Source organism: Aptenodytes forsteri, unplaced genomic scaffold (assembly GCF_000699145.1).
Source record: "Aptenodytes forsteri isolate BGI_AS27 unplaced genomic scaffold, ASM69914v1 Scaffold9, whole genome shotgun sequence".
NCBI lineage: Eukaryota > Metazoa > Chordata > Aves > Sphenisciformes > Spheniscidae > Aptenodytes > Aptenodytes forsteri.
Window position 1 is genome coordinate 2,434,971 of NW_008796217.1, and position 18,206 is coordinate 2,453,176.

At 37.7% G+C, this 18,206-nt stretch overlaps 1 protein-coding gene across 1 annotated transcript in view; it reads left to right on the forward strand.

Moving 5' to 3' along the window:
* The window catches only part of KCNH8 (potassium voltage-gated channel subfamily H member 8), a 205,279-nt gene that overhangs the window by 77,013 nt on the left and 110,060 nt on the right, over positions 1–18,206 (forward strand). The window contains exons 3-4 of the mRNA XM_009288600.1: positions 3,175–3,306; positions 17,785–17,912. Coding sequence (XP_009286875.1) covers positions 3,175–3,306; positions 17,785–17,912 — 260 coding nt within the window. The remainder of the gene's footprint in view (positions 1–3,174; positions 3,307–17,784; positions 17,913–18,206) is intronic.

The window sequence follows — 18,206 nt, forward strand, 5'->3', positions numbered from 1 at the left end:
TAACGGTGACTTGGGAAGACAAACGCCATCACTCCAAATGTCCCCCCCTTCCTCCTTCTTCCCCCAGCTTTATATGCTGAGCATGACGTCATATGGTATGGAATGTCCCTTTGGTCAGTTTGGGTCAGCTGTCCCAGCTGTGTCCCCTCCCAGCTTCTTGTGCACCCCCAGCCTGCTCGCGGGTGGGGTGGTATGAGAAGCAGAAAAGGCCCTGACTCTGTGTAAGCACTGCTCAGCAGTAACAAAAACACCCCTGTATTATCAACACTGTTTTCAGCACAAATCCAAAACATAACCTCATACTAGCTTCTATGAAGAAAATTAACTCTATCCCAGCCAAAATCAGCACAGTTCCTTTCAGACTAAAGACAGAAAAACAAAAAAAAACCCAAACTAACAAGCTCAACTTAGGACTTCTGAAGATGAGTGTATAAGTAATGCCAAGACCAACAGCTCCACCATGCAAGGCACTAACCTGGAACTCTTCAGGAGTGAAGTAGCCTGTGCATGTATTGGATATGTGTTTTCTTTAGTGGTGCATACCATTTTTTATCCATATTTTCTTTGCTTAGTCAAAATATTTTCAGACATATTTACAGAAGTGGAGGACGAGAATGAGGACAGATAATGAGAGAAAATATGATTTAAGAGAAACAGCAAATGACAATAAATAATGACAGGGTGTGGAATGATTTCAGTGACCAGTGTTCACCTGAAAAGAATTCAAATGCACTTTGATTATACAAAAGAGGAAATGCATTAAAACATGAATCATTAAATGGATTCGTCTCTATTTCTAATGATGAACCATGTTACAATAACTTCCCTAAACCTGTGAATCTATCATTTCAGATAATATTACCAGGTATGCTTTTTAGCATAACTGAGTTAGGTTTGTTTGAACATGGCTGATGTCCAGAACTTTCTTCCAGGAGTAGCCTTAATGACTAATCTGTGTGTGTGTGTGTGTGTGTAGAAAGGACATGAAACAATTGCAAAGAGTAAGATATGCTTCTACTTCTGCAGGAGATTACAACATTTGTTTAAAAGAACATTGCGGCTATTGGTGGTGTGTAGAAGAAGGAGTTGAGAGTGACTTCTTGTCCAGCTGAAACTACCGCTAGAATGTATCCAGGCAGAATGTAACCTTACAAGAAAGAATTTGGCCCATTTAAGAGTTATAATGATATTCTGTAGAGATCTGCGATTCTATTTTTAAGCAGGAGAGTAAAATTGCTTAAGGCTTCTTCTCTTTGAATGCATCACTTCAGACTGATAGGGTGGTGGCTCTCTACAACATTTCTGACAGTAACAGCGCTGAGCAGTTTTTCCCAGAAGTTTTGATAAAAGAGTCAAATCTGTACAAAAATGAATTAAGGATAGAAAATTAAAATGGAAAAAGGAACAGTAGAAATATCTTGCTTCTGACATCAGTTCTGCCTTCTTTTAAAAGGGCTTCTTTGCTTGCTCTGTCTGCAACCTCAGAATGAGAATAAACCCAATATAAATCCAGTCTGCTTCTTCCCATGATTTTTCTCTCCTTCTCCAGTCTTCTTTCCTCCTGTTCCCAATTCTCCCTGTCCCTTCTTTAAATATCTTAAGTGGAAGCATTACCTGATGACTGAACTAGTAATATTACTCTCAAAGCTGCCTCTCTGCCTCTTGGAAAGTTTGACCAGGATGGAGAGGGCCAGATGAATTTCCTCTGAAGCATACTTTTGGACCTTCCATTGTCATGGCCCTTCAAAAGGAAAGCTGCTGTTTCACCTCCCATGCTTGCCTACAGTCTTCAACAGGCAGTCAGGGAACTTCCAGTTGAAAATGTAAATTAGAAAGCTGAATTGTGATCTTGGTGTGTCCAGTTCATTTTCAAGACTGTGGAGTTCAGAAGACAGAGAATAGAGTGGGAAGTGACTAATCTGCTTGTTCTTCCTAAGGAGCGCTCCAAAGCTCAGCTGATCATTTGGCAGTAGTCAGTTGTGACAGCAGCGGTCCAGGGAACTATTCCTGTTTCCTTTTATGACTACAAGTAGTCTTGTGCTTGTAAATGAATGCCAAAAATAGCATATTGGGAAGGAACATGATTATGGAAGTGTAAACACATGTCCAAAACCAAAATTTAAAACTAAAAAAGTAATGCTGTAACAGTACTTATATATCTTATAAATAATATTAGTAGGCTGATGGTGGGTGGAGGTAGTTAATGTTGATACCCAAAAACTGAAAAACACAAAAGTCTGGCACTGCGCTGAATTATCCCAGAGTGGATGGGATTGGGATCTTGGGTGTTTGCCGAGATCTCCGTTATACTTCCAGTGCATTACCAGCACCTAGGCATTCATTATCTTCTGTTCTGAGTGGTCTGCATTAATGGCAAACTTATGAATTATGTTATTGGAATTGAACAACATACCTTGCAAACAGGACATGTGACACAGTCAGTGACAATAACAATTTATTTTAAGCAGTACAGTTATGTAGCAAGTGTGCGCAGAGAACGGTTGACATGAATTAAAAATTTTGCCAAACAGCGTTGTCTAACTTAAGTCTTAGCAAGGTGAACATCATAAATGGTAAGGAAGATAGCTGATATTAATTTTACAGATGATGTGTGGTATAAATCTCACCATCTGTTAGCTGCAAGGAGTTAATTCTATTTCTATTCTAAGTCTGACATCTGATTAGTTTAAGTATCTTTGAATTAGTGGAATGATGCTCTGACTATCAGGTCTTCTGTCAAGAGATTTTAATGAGTATCAAGTCAGATGATTAAGGTAGAATGATTCTATAGTAAACATGGAAGCTTCAGATGTCAAGTTAACAAAGTGAAAGCTATTCCAGTAAAATAAGCAACATCAGTTGAGAGTTCAAAGGAAAGCATGGTTTCAGAGGAGTAAGCAGCTTCATTAAACTCTATTAATGATCCCTGTAGATAAATTTTGCATTTAAATTAATGCCTTGCTTCTAGAGAAAGCAGTATTACTGAGCTTCAACCAATGATGCAAAGATATTTACATGAGCTGAACATCTGTGATTCCCTGACTACTGACCTCCTAAATGAGATTTTTTCTTAGAATTACGTTAGTTGTAGATTTAGTAGTTCAGGTTTGTTTTTTTTTCCTCTCTCTGCAAAAAGACAGCTGTTTGAATTAAATTCCTTCTTTATCCTTGCAGGGTCTTCTTTCTGGTGCCTACTGGATATTGTTCCTATAAAGAATGAAAAAGGAGATGTAGTACTCTTTCTGGCCTCTTTCAAAGATATAACAGACACAAAAGTGAAGATTGCTGCAGAAGACAAAAAGGAAGGTTCGTGTGAATTGCAACAACATTGATAAGAACCAACATTGATAAGTTTTTTGAGAGTCGAACTCTCATGTACACTTTTCAATATAGAGACCTCCTAGCTTTCCAAAGAAGAAATGAATATATGACATGGTGTTGTGGTTTAACCCAGCAGGCAGCTAAACACCACACAGCCGTTTGCTCACTCTCCAACTCCCCAGTGGGATGGGGGAGAGAATCAGGAAAAAAACCTAAAATTCGTGGGTTGAGATAAAGACAGTTTAATAGGACAGAAAAGGAAGGGAAAGCAATAATAATAATAATAATAATAATAATAATAATAATAATAATAATAATAATATATACAAGCGGTCACCACCCCCTGGCTGACTCCCCCCAGTTGATATACTGAGCATGACATCGTATGATATGGAATACCCCTTTGGCCAGTTCGGGTCAGCTGTCCTGGCTGTGCCCCCTCCCAGCTTCTCGCGGGCAGGGCATGAGAAGCTGAAAAGTCCTTGACTAGTGTAAGCACTGCTCAGCAACAACTAAAGCATCGGTGTGTTATCAACATTGTTCTCATACTAAACCCAAAACACAGCACTGTACCAGCTGCTAGGAAGAAAATTAACTCTATCCCAGCCAAAACCAGGACACATGGAAGGATAAATAAGCTGTTGAAGTTCTTATTTGTAATTTTTTTTATTTACATATTGCTCCACATTCTGTAAAAATAGAGTCCAGGGGACAGAGTACTTTGTCCTCAAAATTAAATTTTGTTTTAATGTACCATGATTTAATTTATTTACTTTCTAGATTTTCAGAGGTACATTTTGGAAAAGCTAGACCTTTTTAAGCATTCCTTATGCAAATCTGATTTCAACATGGCTGAGATGAATGAATTCCTTTTTTCATGTTTTTCTATAAGCAGAACATACACCTTTAGAAATTATTTTGCCTATTCAGAAGCGTGACTATTCTTGTGTCATCTAATTTTCATTACATTATATGAAATTATAAGATTTATTACGCGTTTAGGAATATCCAATAGTATAAGAAATACATTCTTACATTTATTTGCTTCTGAAAGGAAACAATGCAAGGATTTTCTCATGAATTTGGAAAAAGCTTGTGTTATGCTAATGACTCACAGCTGCCATAAAATAATTTTAACTGTATAGTGTAGTCAACTTTTGCTAAATTCTGCTAACACAAAGCAAAGACAGTGTGGAGGGATGGAGGTTACCCAGTCAGCATTGACCTGTGTTGTGTATCAAAAGCAGTGAACTTATTTCAGGTTTACATTTTGTAAAGGTATACTGAACTAAGAATTTACGTTTGCAATTTTTTAATGTCAAAGGACCTGTCTAGAAAAAGTTTACCTGTAAAGGATAAATGAATTCTGTAAAATTTCATTGCTGTTGAATTTTCCAATCTGGTACTACTCTGGGATTTATTTAAATTTTTCACCATAGCCATTTGATTTCTGCATATCTCAGAAACAACGTAGATATGGCCTTAGGACTCCTTTTCTCCTTATGGGTTTCTGAAGTAAGGGAACAATTACAAACAATTACTATTCAACTTTTTCTGGTTTTAAATTGTAGCTTTTCAATAAAATAGTTATATTTCAGTTACAGAGAAGTGTAATTCAGCATTCTTTTACAACATTTTAGTATTTTAAAACAGAAAATATGCTTCCCTGTGCTACTGAATATTCTTAAATCATCATTTATGCTAACAATGTCTGCCTCTTCTGTACATTTGGACAAATAATTTCACCTTTGTCTTATTTTTCAAGCCCTGAATAATGGGTGGGTGTGTGGGTGTGTGTGTGCATCCTTCATTTTTTGCACCGAACATATTTGAGAATTTCTGAGCTGGAAGACTGAAGAAAGGTTTTGAAGTAGTACACAAGTACATTTTGCAGCTTTTCCTTACATCCAATTTCAACCAATTTTACTTCACCTCAAAGTAAAATAGTTAAAATACAAAACGTATTTTATCTAGTTTCTCCTTAAGCCTCACAAAACCTTACACTTACAAAAGTTTTAGGAAAGTAGTTTGTTAAAACATCATATGTGGGACCACGTAGAAGAGAGATTGTCAGAACATCTGTGCTCTAAAGGCTAATGATTTACCTTATGAGATGCAAATTTTCAGGATACACTCAGTGCAAAATCACATTTAGTATGCCAGTGATGACTTGAAATAAGTATATCACTGATTATTTGTAAAATGACAGCTATTGTTTAGCTGATAAACATTTTATAGCTGTATGCTTATTTTAGGATGGATTTAAATGATCTTCAGCTTTTGATGTGGGTTCATGTCAAATTGTAAATCTAAGCAGATTTTAACTCATGTTTGCTGTTGTGCATTTAAAAATTAATACTCCTCCTACTGTGTACTGACAGAGGAACATTACAGAGATACATTTCACCAGCAAATGTCCATGCAATTGCTGTAAGCTTATAAATATTGATAATTAGCTGCCTTGTGCGATGTACTCTTTAGAGCACAATCCTGAAACTTGGTTGTTCCTTCCTTTTATACTCATTTTAAAACCATGGCAATCATTTTATGCTATGGTGGTACTTGTTTGCATCATGGCAACAGAAAGTAGCATTTAGTGTGGGGCATTGCCAAATACACTGTTTTATATAATATAGTGAGATAAGAAACAGGATTTAACCATTTATTCAAAATATTTGCAAACAATTCCAGTATTTTAATTTTATGTAAATCTACCTAGCTATATAAAAATAAATTTAATGGTACGTTAGCTCTTTGAGTAACATTCAAATTCATCCTATCAGAGTGATTCACTAGTCCTCCAGTGGTGAACATCATCTTATCATTGTCAGAAAAGAATTCCCAATACAATCAATGCAACTGATTCAGTGTCTGAAATTTCAGAATGTTTAACTTCTAGAAGTAATTGGTTCTTTTTTACTTAGACCACCACTATCAGGCATGTAGGATGCACTTCGTATTAACAGAAAATTGAGTTTGCATTTTGTTTAAAAGTATTAAAGATCTTTTTTAATGTTCAGTGATTAACATCCATTGCAAAGTGATTGATACACATTGCCAGATATTATTTTCACAGTGAATATTCCTAAAAAGATAATTTTACTTTTTCAAAGATTACTGAATTTGTCCTTTCAAAAATCAGATAACTTATAAACTTGGAGTTGAAAGCCAGCTCTTGCTATAAGATAATTGCCATTATGCGCAGTTTTCTATTGCCTTTTTCGCATACCTCTTGCGGTTAGTTTGAGTATGGGAAGGAGATCTTAGATACAAACATGCTCAGTGTGAAACTCTTCTGCCCATGCAAGGCATGTTTCTGTTTCAGTCTCTCTCTTCTCTGTTCTGCCCAGAACAGACTTTGATAATTTGTATGGAACATTAATAGTCACATTCCAGCTCTTTTTAATTTCTAAACTCCTTAGAAAGCTTATCTAAGAAAATTCCTTCATGTTTCTTTTCTCCTAAGTCTGCCCTGGACCCCTTGGCATTCCACCAACACTCTATGGTAATACACTCCCATTGGTTGAGCCTCCAAAAGTCTTCTCCAGACTCATTCTTCCTCATGTTTTTCCTACTTTTGGTATCATCTGTTTCTTCTGTAAAATCTTGTTCTCCTTGTACTTCCACAATGACACCTTCCTGGTTTTACGGCCTCTCTTTTCTTGTGGATTGTCTTTTTACTTTTGCAGACCTCAGGAGTTGATATCCTCTTTGATTTTCTGCAGACCTTTTCTTATCTATTTTATCTCATCTGTTCACACAACTTCAGTTGCTCCTTTGTGCCAATGCGCCTTGCAAAAGTCCACTTTTTTCCTGATTTCCCTTTACCCAGCCCAAATGTCAGATGTCGTCTGTGACCTTTTCTTTTGAATGTCTCATTCTAAATACAAATTTAACAGAAGTTTTTTCTGCTCTTCTTCTGTATAAAAGTTTCCAGTGAAATCAGCCCAATCAGCCAGTGGGAAGAGCAGACTTTGTCCTAAGACTTTCATATGAGAAAAAAGCAAAAGCACATGCCTGAGAAGTTTGGCAGTCTTCAAGAAGTGCTGTGACAGCAACTCTCATACGGCTTCTTTTGTTTGGTTTGGTTTTTTTAAGTTGATTTACCATCCTCCTGCCCCACCCCCGCACCCCTTTCAATTGCAATGTTCTTAGAGGCCTCAATTTTTCAATATCGGCAATTTGCTTTCAACAATACGTATTTCCCCTCCCTGTAAGTTTATTGTAGAAATACACTCTGCTTTCCATCTGCTTAATAATACCTATAATCTTTTGCTGTTGTGAAAAGCAACTTAACAGATTTTCTTCCTAAACTTGGGCTCTTTAATGAAATTGATGGTCTTTTTTTTAATAAACATAATGATTCCTTCAGAAACTGTTTCTTAAACAGTTTTATGAGAGATTTATTTTAGCATCCTAACTTACGATGAGCTACATTTTGGTAAACTGTTAAGAGTTCCATTGTCCTTTTGGGGGAAAACTAGTTAAACTGAAAATACCAGACTCCAGATCTGGACTCCAATATGGTATGGCTGGGTCAGTGTTTTTTCATTTCTGCATATGAACTTTCCATAATACACTTGGACACGTGCTGGAAGTTAGTGAGATTACAAGAATCCAGATAGGGAAATAAGAAATTAAATTAGTCTGTGACTACTTTTAGATCTCTACTCTGTATGCAAATATGTAATAATTTGGGTTATATAGCTATAGAGTTCTACTGTTATAATCACTGCTAAAATTCCCCTGTTGAATCTGACTCATTCCAAAAAGTTTCCTTTAGCCTTCATTGTTAATCTATTTGTTGTTTTTTTCTTTGAGAAAATTTTTAGCTCTTTGTTTGAAAACAATTATCTTAAGACAGATTTTCTCAGCTTTATCCCAGCATTATTATAAAAATGCGTGCAATAGACAGTAACCACAGAATCACACGATAGTTGAGGTAGGAAGGCATCTCTGGAGTTTGTCTACTCCAGTGCCCCCTACTTAAAGCAGGGTGAGCTAGAACAGGTTGCCCAGTACCACGTCCAGATGTGTGCTGAATATCATGAAGGATGGAGACTCCGCAACTTCTCTGGGCACCCTGTTCCGGTGTTTGCTCACAAATTAAAAAAGCTTCTTCTTATATTTAAGCAGTATTTCATGTATTTAATTTTTGTGCCCATTCCCTCTTGTCCTTTCACTGTGCACCACTGAGAAGATTCTGGTTTTGTCCTCTTTACCTCTCCCCATCACGTACTTATATGAATTGATAAGATCCCCCCCCTGAGGCTTCTCTGCTCCAGGCTGAACAGTTCCAGCTCTCTCAGCCTCTCCTCCTATGTCAGATGCTTCAAACACCTAATCATCTTTGTGGCCCTTTACTGGATTTGCTCTGGTATGTCCATGTTTCTCTTGTACTGAGGAGCCCAGACCTGGACCCAGAACTGCAGATGTGTCTCACCAGTGTAGTAGAGGAGAAGGATCACCTCCCTCAACCTGCTGGCAGCGTTCTTCACAATGCAGACCACAATGCTGTTGGCCGCCTTTGCCGCAAGGGCACATTGCTGGTTCATGTTAAACTTGGTGTCTACCAGGACCTTTGGGTCTTTGCCTGGCAATCTGCTTGCCAGCTGGTTGGCCCCCAGCCTGTCCTAGTGCATGTGTTTATTCCTCCCAGGTGCAGGACTTTGCACCTTCTTTTGTTGAACTCAGTGAGGTTCCTGTTGGCTCATTTCTCCAGCCTGTCAAGGTCCCTCTGAACCTTCTTACAGCACAAATATCTGATGTAACAACTCCTCGCTTCCAGATTGTATCATCTGCAAACTTGCCGAGAGTGCACTCTTTCCCATTGTCTAGGTCAGTAATGAAGAAGTTAGACAGTACTTGCCATAGTATCAATCTCCCAGTCATAATGCTATTGAGTGGCTTCCAGCTGGACTTCATGCTGCAGATCACAACCCTCTGAGCCCAGAAGTTCAGCCATTTGTCAGTCCACCTCACCACTTCCTCACTTGTTGTTGGTCATTGTCTTCTCCCCATTCTGTTCTTAGTTTGAAGGCCTCCTTGCCAGGTTGGTCTGCCTGTTGGCAAAGATGCTTTTACCCTAGTAATAATGTGAATTAAAAGCTGGACTACACCCTTTCTCACCACGGATTAAACTAAGCTGCAGTGTTATGGTTTAACTGGCTAGCTTTTTCTGGCTTCTTATTAATCCTTAGATCTATATGAATTTCTAAGAAAACAGATTTATTTTGATTATGCATCATTTGTTGGAGGGAGAAGTTGTTTTTTTCATTGTGCCAGAAGTGAATTACCATGTGCCAAACATTTTGCATTCCAGATTTTTATGTAAAAAATGTCTGCTGGGGGCAGGGATGGGCTCTTCTAAGAAATTCTGCAATGTGCACTTCGATTTATTCTGCTTAATTACTGTCTTAGCTATTTCGTGATTGCTCAACCTACAGCAGTGAATATTCAGGGCACAATTTTTCATTTTAAAGCTCCTTACACCTGTCAGGAGGCAGGATATTGAGAGGGGTACAAACAGTCACCTAGAAGTACAGTATTCAAAGCAGATAAAATTGTTTCAGGATGCATGGGACACAATGCAGTTCTGTCGATGGAGAAGGTGGGATAGAAGCACAGTTTTACCCCAACTTTCCCACTGCCCAAAGGAAGAACATATTGGCGAAGCCTTTATTCTGCAATGACTCAGTTACATCTTCTCTAGGATGACTTTGCTCCTGGCCGACCATCAAGTAGGAAGGGTCTGCGTCTCTTCTGCCCTCAGTAAAGAGAAACTGTTTTCCTCCTGGTCAGTGCATGAGAGTGTAAACACTTAGCGGACAAAAATAGAGCTGCCTTTCTACTCCCTGTTCCTGCAGATACATGTGAGCACATAGATGCTCTCCCTCTCCCCTTTCCACCTTCTTATGCAAACAAAGAAGTGGTATTTGAGCCTTGAACCTTTAGAGACATATCAATATTCACGGCCATTGCTTTAGCTTTATACCAAGTGTTAAATGCGAGTGGCAGTTTCATTCCAGTGATTCTCAGAGAGGCACAGGGTGTGTCCTGGAGGTGAGGGGAGAGTGTCCTTCATGGTATATGTGGAGTGAAAATGAGAAAAAGAAAAGCAAACTCTGATTCTTAAGCAAATGCAGAGGAGCAGAATGTATTCTGGGATATCCTGGAAGGGTGAGAGAATACATGCATTTGCAACCAAATAGTTCGTTGACTCATCAGTTCCTAGATAAACTCATGCAATCACCTCTAGATTTTCTTTAGAAACCAAGTTATCAAATGGGGGGGGGGAGGGGGAGTTGTTTGTTTCGGGTTTTTTGTTTTGTTTTTAATTTTGGTGCTTTTCTGTTTGTTGGACTAGGTTGATGGCAGACTTAGTGCAAAATATCTTCAGATTTTCCTTTTAGAGTTTGCTAGCTCAACCTTGTAAGACTGACAACAGAAAGGATGGAAGAAACGGAATATGTTTAGTATGGGTGTTGCTAATTTAGAAGAGCTCTTCAGAGTTGGGTGTGTGGTAGGTGTTTTTCTGAGGGGCAGAGGGAGGGGTTTTTGAGGAGGTAGAGGGTTTGCCAACTTTTGTACATAAATGTCTTATTTCTATGGAAAAAATCTGAAAAGGAAGAAATGTCTTTAAAGACTTTCACAGGCCTAGACACAGCCTGGTGTCTTACATTTTATTAATTAAGAGATCATGAGGACTAGAATGCGTACTGCAAATGTACTTTGTGTTCAAACACAAATAAGGGGACTTGGACCACTTGCAGAATTCACCTGTAATTGCAGTTATACCAAATGTAGTTCATGCTATAGCTCCGCAGAGCAACTCTGAGGTCCTATAAAGACTCAGCAAATAAGACCTATTACAGGTGAGTTTTGCCTAGCTGTAGCAAAGGCGGTTTTACAACTGCCAACCATCCATCCTACCTTGTATAATTACGATTGTAAAACAGTTTTGGTTTATGACCAGTCACTTTCATAGTCTGAAAATCTCATTCCTTGAGAGATAATCAGAGATACTTTCTGGGTGTTTCAATGACCACAGGAAACATATACACAGACATTATAGGTTTTTGAACTTATATATGTCTTATCTCTTTAAACTATTTTTTTTTTTGAAAAGCTATTTTTCCCCTCTGTTTTAACTCTGGACAAGTGGCACTGACCACAAAACATTTTTATAGTTGACTGATCTGGTTCTGAATTGTTGATAAATATATTAAGAAAACAAGCCTTCATTTTCAAATGACTTGCTTTCATTACAAGATAGAAATTATCCAGGTGTATATATTCCTATTTTCACTTAAGTGGGCAAGGTTATACTTTACCGTCAACTTCTCTGCAAAGATCAATGATTGTGAAATTATGATCACCTCAGATTACAAAGAACCTTCCTCAAATATTCTGGAGGACAAAATATCAATAAATATATTATGTCATTGAATTAATGGAATTAAAGGCAAAAAGAAAACCTTTAGGTTCAGTGAGATTATGTCCTTAAATACTACATCCTTGCACAGAAAGACAGATATTAACACTTGCTGAAGTCAATGAAAAGCTTCTCAGTGACTTACATAATTGGAAATATTTAAGCTTTAGGGCTTTTTAAAAAAATATTTCAAATATTCTCTGTATTATTACAGTTATGGTTTTGTTCATAATGATAAATGAGCATATCACTTTGCCAAGAGCTATCATTCACTGTGGGAAATACAACCTGTTCCAGGAAATAAGTCACACCAAAAAACAACTGAAAGAATAAGTGATGACCCAGCTGTAAATTCAACACTACATTTTGTTCTGTACGAACTACATATGACCACTCACTTCAGTTAAATCAACAGACGTTTCAAATTTGGTGGCATAATAAAAATGACAATTTTCTCCCTTGTGAGACGACTCTCTAATTGTGTAGTAATAAGCTGGTAATTAAACTATTTTTATGTGATTATGAAATAGTTATTTTTAAGTTGGAATATTTTACTTCATTATAAGAGATTCTGTAACTTTTTAGGTAAAACCTGGAGAAGGCAGTAGTATCAATAAATGGGAAAATAGCTTAAAGTCAATTCACCTTCAGAGTTCTTCTACTGAATCTCGGTCTATTAGAAGTAGTTGAAGAAAGGTGTGTCTACTTGGATTTTTTTTTTTTTCAATTCTGAATTTTATGAGATAGGCCCAAATACTGGCATCTAAAAAAGAAGATTTGTTTATTTATTTAGGAGTGTACACCCATCAACCACCAAAATGGAGGTGGAGAAAGATCCCTTCTTCAGGTCTTTGTGTGTCTTTTCCACCCATCCTTTTTTTCTTAATGATGGAAGAATCAGCAGCCCAAAATGTGGTTAAGGATTTCTTATCTCATAAGCATACCACTGTTTAAAGGTCTTTCTGATCTGAAACAGTAGTAGTAATGCATACTATTGCTTCTTTTCTCTGCCTGTTCAAAGCTGAATTTTCTCTGAAGGCACAGTATTAAAATGATGAAAATCATACAATTGATTCTGTGTAAAATTGGTCCCTTTAAAAAATGTTCTGTAATAATGTTTAGTTTTTCAGCTGGCATGTGCGTTAAGTACGTCTTCTTACTGAATCAGTTAATCAGTCAACAGAATAAAAAAGCAGTTAGAGACTAGCCTGGATCCACCATACAGCTAATAGTTCTGTGAATATTTGGTCGTTGTTGATAGAAAGAATGTGTCATGCAACCAACAGACCTCCTGCAGCCTATTGCCCATGGTAGTGCTTTTATTCTGTCATTGATACCAAAGCAGGCTTTTATCAGTTTTCACTTTATTGACAACTGCTGGTGTGCTGTCCCCTAGAGAATAATATCTGAAAGTTAGCTAAAGGTTTTTAAAAGCCTAGAAAGATTCATACCAGCCTTCCATACAGTCTGTTTTTGAAGGGTTTATGTTCATTCAGAATCCTTTTGTATTGCTTTACCCCAATTGTTTCCTTCGGAATTTACTTGGGGGTTTTTTTGAGGACTGCCTATGAAATGTCTTTTGCGTTAATGATACTGGATATGGTTAAGTACCATTGTGTTTCCTGTAGACATCACTATTTATTTTATGGCATGTGGGCTATTCATGGGTGTGTATGCAAAGATCACACTTTCTGCTGTGGTTTTCCTTACCTTATGATGCAAGTGATGAGGGTTTCTCAAGACTTGTATTAAAAGGAAAAAAAATCTAGATTGCACTTCTTACAGGAAGCCTTTTATAGGTAGAATTGTAAGATTAATAAATGATTGAGAAATTCTTTAATAAATGGTTCATTGAACCCATGATCAAAAAGGAACTGTTCAGTACTTATAAGATATCCAAGGTAACAACATCTCACTGTGCGATTGGGCCAAGCGGCTGGGTTATGACACCCTAGAGAAATAAACAGGAAAGTTAAGGGGGGAGGTTTATTTCCCTGCCTAACTTCAGAATACAGCAGTAAGAGAGATCATGCAGGTACATGAATGTACCACTCCCTCTGTGTTTTGAGGAGGGAAGGCTCCAACCGGCAGGAGTTTGAAGTCACAGTGTTAGCCTGGTTACTACCCCTTTCCACAGTGCTCCAGCTTATACATAGAGCAGCATCACGGATCCTTTCAAGTCTGTCCATATCTGGATGCTTCTTAGCAATGAAGAAAGTCCATTTGTCCTGTTCTACCTTTTTTTTCTTTTTCAAAAGGAAATCTAGTTCATACCTTCAGAAGGATATTATTTCTATGACAAATTTTCTTAGGTGGGAGCTGGCATTACCTGCTGTTTTATCTCATTATTGACTTTCGCTTTGTAAACAAATAAATAAAAATGTCCTTAGCTACTCTGCCAACTTACCCAGTCCTCTGAGTAAAATGTTAGTAGAATAAAAATTTTATCTATTTATTCCTCATACTTGCCCCTGGACCTCAAAAGAGCTAAGAAGAAGTAATATCATTATTTTATGCAAACCTATTTATAAAAGTATGCACTACACTATTAAGTAAACCTAAAAAATATCATTTTTCCAGATAGCAGGTACTGTAGGGTTGACTGTCCTTGTAAATCTGGAGCCATCTGATTGTAGCTCACTGCTTTTCTTCAGAACTCTTCCTTGCAAAGTGTTTAAAGATAGCTATATCTATACTATCTTTCCTATTTTTGCCCACATGGACAGTGAGGTTTGCTGCACGTCATGACTTGAGATGGTCATATTTATACTGTTTGAAGAGGATAGTCAATGTGTCTGAATCAATCTTACCCTAAGCCTAACAGCCCCACCTGGCAAACAAACAGGACAGCAGTGGCAACCAAGTAGTTGGGGCTGGAATATAACCTTGAGCATGGAGCTACTGTGGTTGTGAAGATGTAAAAAAGCAGCAAACGGTTATGGTCTTGTCCCTAGTGGTGATCTCTGTCTTTTCAATGGATACTGTACTCAAAGGAGTGAAAAAAATTGCAGAAATACTGCTAAGAGTTCCAAGTCCGCAGCCTCACAGCCTTTAGGATAACTCTGTCCCATTGGTTTTTAGTAGAACTACTTTCTGTGAATGAAGTTACTCAGGTGTGCAGGTGTTTCCAGGACTACACCCTCAGACTACTTTACCTCACCCCTCTCTACCTCATTCACTTATTGTCAGTATATCGTGTTCTGGGTTAAATTTGAGAGGTGCTGGTTGCTTTTATTCGTTCTCTAACATTATGATTGCTTAGGTAAAACCAGATAAATCTCTTGGATTTTCCTTTGTAATATAAATGCTAGATATTAATTTTCTCTTTCATGTCCATGCACACTTGTATAGAAAACTTTCTGTGGTTATGATCCATAATCAGACTGGGAGATGATTCTGTACAAGAGCATGTTGGTCATTTAATCACACCAGAGGGAAATCTAGGTAGTGGTATTAATTAATGCATATTCTGTTGCGATAATGCATAACCTGAGGAAAAAGCAAAGGCAGTTCTTTTGAAGGGATACAAATTAATGCTGTGAAAAATGAGGAAAAATTCCAAGGCTGAAACATATTTTGTCAATAATGTACAATCTTTCTGGCCAGAGCAGGTTAGCTTATTTCAGTATTTCGAAACAGATGCATTTCATGGTCTCTCTCATGCCACAGCTTGTCTGCTATGGAGTGAGCATAATGCTTCTGGGTCACATCAGAGTTACTCAGTGTAGACAGCTTGAGTCCACCGCACAAGAAGATTATCGTGGTTCTGCTTGTATGTGATGGATTTACTTTCCAAGGAAGCTCCTATACCTGTGCAATTACAGCCAAGCACAGGGCTGGAGACCTAGAACGAGAACAGGGTGCAGCCTGCTCGTGCCTGTGGAAGAGTTCCTGGGCCATGAGCCGGTTCCTGTCACCCTCTCAGCTGTCCTGAGAAGGAAGGTCCTTGGGAGCCGGCAGGCTGCAATGGGCTCCCTTGACCATGTGTTGAACAGCCCTCCTCCAGGTCCGGCTCTGCCTCAGAAAGGACTTGTGATTATCTTTTACTTGTTACCACCTGGACTTCATGACTGAAAGAACAGTATGAGGCACCATACCTGCCTTCTGCAATGTGGTTCAGTGTGGTCTCATAACACATCACCTAGGCTGTTATACCTACCACCTACTAGGATGGGCTATCTTGTGCTTTGTAGGCTAAGGACATGGAGAGGTATTAGATACTGGACATTTTGAGGATGAAGCCTTTAGCTAGAGTCTTAAAAGTGTTGCTGGCCAGAGACTTTTGTGGGTATTTACCCACTTTCTCAGCCTGCTTCATAGCAGGTCTGAAGCATATTTTATTGACTACTTTGGGAGGCAATAGAGAAAACTGAATGGCCTCATCCAACATGGCAGTCAAGGTTTAGAAAGGGAAGAAAGAGAGCCCTGCAAATAGTTGTAAAGAGAATTTCAAAGTCATATGATAAAAACAGAATACTACAGCTATCCAGTACTACAGTGGAGACCCGATTCAATAGCCTTAAATTCGTTTTTACTGAGAAGGAGATAAACACTCTGCTCTCACCCAGAATTTAAGTACACTTTTAATATATAGTTTGAGTTTTAAATGGTTTGACGATTGAGAGGTGAAAGTTTAAAAAACACATGTTCATTTAGTTGGGTATTTTCTGAAATAGTCCCTTCTGTTTTACCTTTCTTTGTTGCAGCTGGCACCTATATGTGTTGTAGCTCTTTAAACCACCTGCGGTACCCAAGTTGGAGATGGGGAAGTATGGGGCTTCTCAATCTGCCTCCCCCAGCTTTCCAGTAGCTATTTGGTTTTGCAGTGCAATGTTTTTTCCTTCTTTTCTTTTTTTTTTCGTTTCTTTTTTTTTCCATTCTCCTCCTTACTGATCCGTAAAACGTCCTCAAATGGAGAGGGCTTTTGCATTAATTACATGAAATATTCTTCACTGAGAAGTTTGGAAAGTTTAGCTTCCTACACTTTTTTGTTATGTATGGTTTTGTGTTGTAGAGCCAAAAATACATTAGTCTTCTATAATTCAAATCTTTCTTGCTTTTCTAGGCAGGTTTCAAGATGTAGCTATTTTGCTTGTTGTTAATTTCTGGCTGTACTAATTGGTTTTTTTGGGTTTTTTCCCCCTTAATTTATATACATTGAATTGAATTTAATTAAACCTGTTTGACAGTCAGCTTCTTCCTTTATACCCATAATTCCTTTTTTCTTAATCCTGACACATCACAAAATGTCTGCTTTCATTTACCCTGGCATCAATTCATTGTAATTCCATCAAAGCTACTGGAGTTACTTTGAATTTACTGCTGTATAAGCAAGAACAAAATTTGATCCTATGATTGACAATTACAGACATCTGAATGGAGAGAAAAACCACAAACCTTTCCAAAACAGCATTCAGTCTTTACTTTTAATGGATTTCATGTCACTAAGGAATGTGTCAAGTGATTATGCCAGTGACTATGTGGTGGGAAAAGAAATCTAAACGCGTGAATGTAAGAATTGGATATTCCTAATGAGCCAGCTTGCAAATTAGCCTCTTCTGACATAATGGAAGCCTAGTACAAGTCAGATTCTTTGTTTTTAAAAATTACACCACAAGAGATATTTTTTTTTCTTTCCATGAAATAAAAGAGAAAGTAGGAACACCTTAAGGACATTTTAAGTGGTTACTCCTAGCCATGCTTACCTCTGGTCAGTAATCACTATTTCAATTTCTGAAACAGTAAAGAGTACATTTTTCTTATCTATGAAATCATATGTTACAATTAATTGCTTCTAAGTTGCATGAAGGCATTTGACAATTAAAACTTTACAGTGATTTTTATTTGCCCTTCAGGAGAGGGATTTTTTTTTTCTTAACTGTGAAAGATTAAGTAAAACTAAGAAAAGGTGTGTATAATCTTTACATCTAGCCCTATTTCTACCAAAGTCTAAAATGTCAGTAGTTCACCTCCCAAAGGTTAAAATGCCGTTTCCTGATGTTTAAGGGACTCTCACTTCTGTTCTGCAGAAAAATGGAAAGGAAGAGGAAGAGCGGGGTCACATTTTGAGTCAGCGCGAAGACGGAGTAGAGCTGTCCTTTATCATATCTCTGGACATCTACAAAGAAGAGAGAAGAACAAATTAAAAATTAATAATGTAGGTGTAATTCTTCTCTTTTTCAAAAATGTACTCTTTGTACTGTCATTTTTTTAAAAAAAGTGCTGTAAAAGGTCAGTGGGTACCTGAGAAATGTCCTAATCATAATTTTACGGTAACAAAAGGAGTAAAGAGTAGTTCACTTTACAAAAGGAGTAAAGTGTAGTTCACTTAAGTGCAGTTCTGCTTACTATGGTATTCGTTACACTTCATATTGCAAGACAGTGCATTTAGCCATACTATAAATAGGCATTTATTTACCTTCAGGAAAGCCACATCAAAATTTCTCAGAAC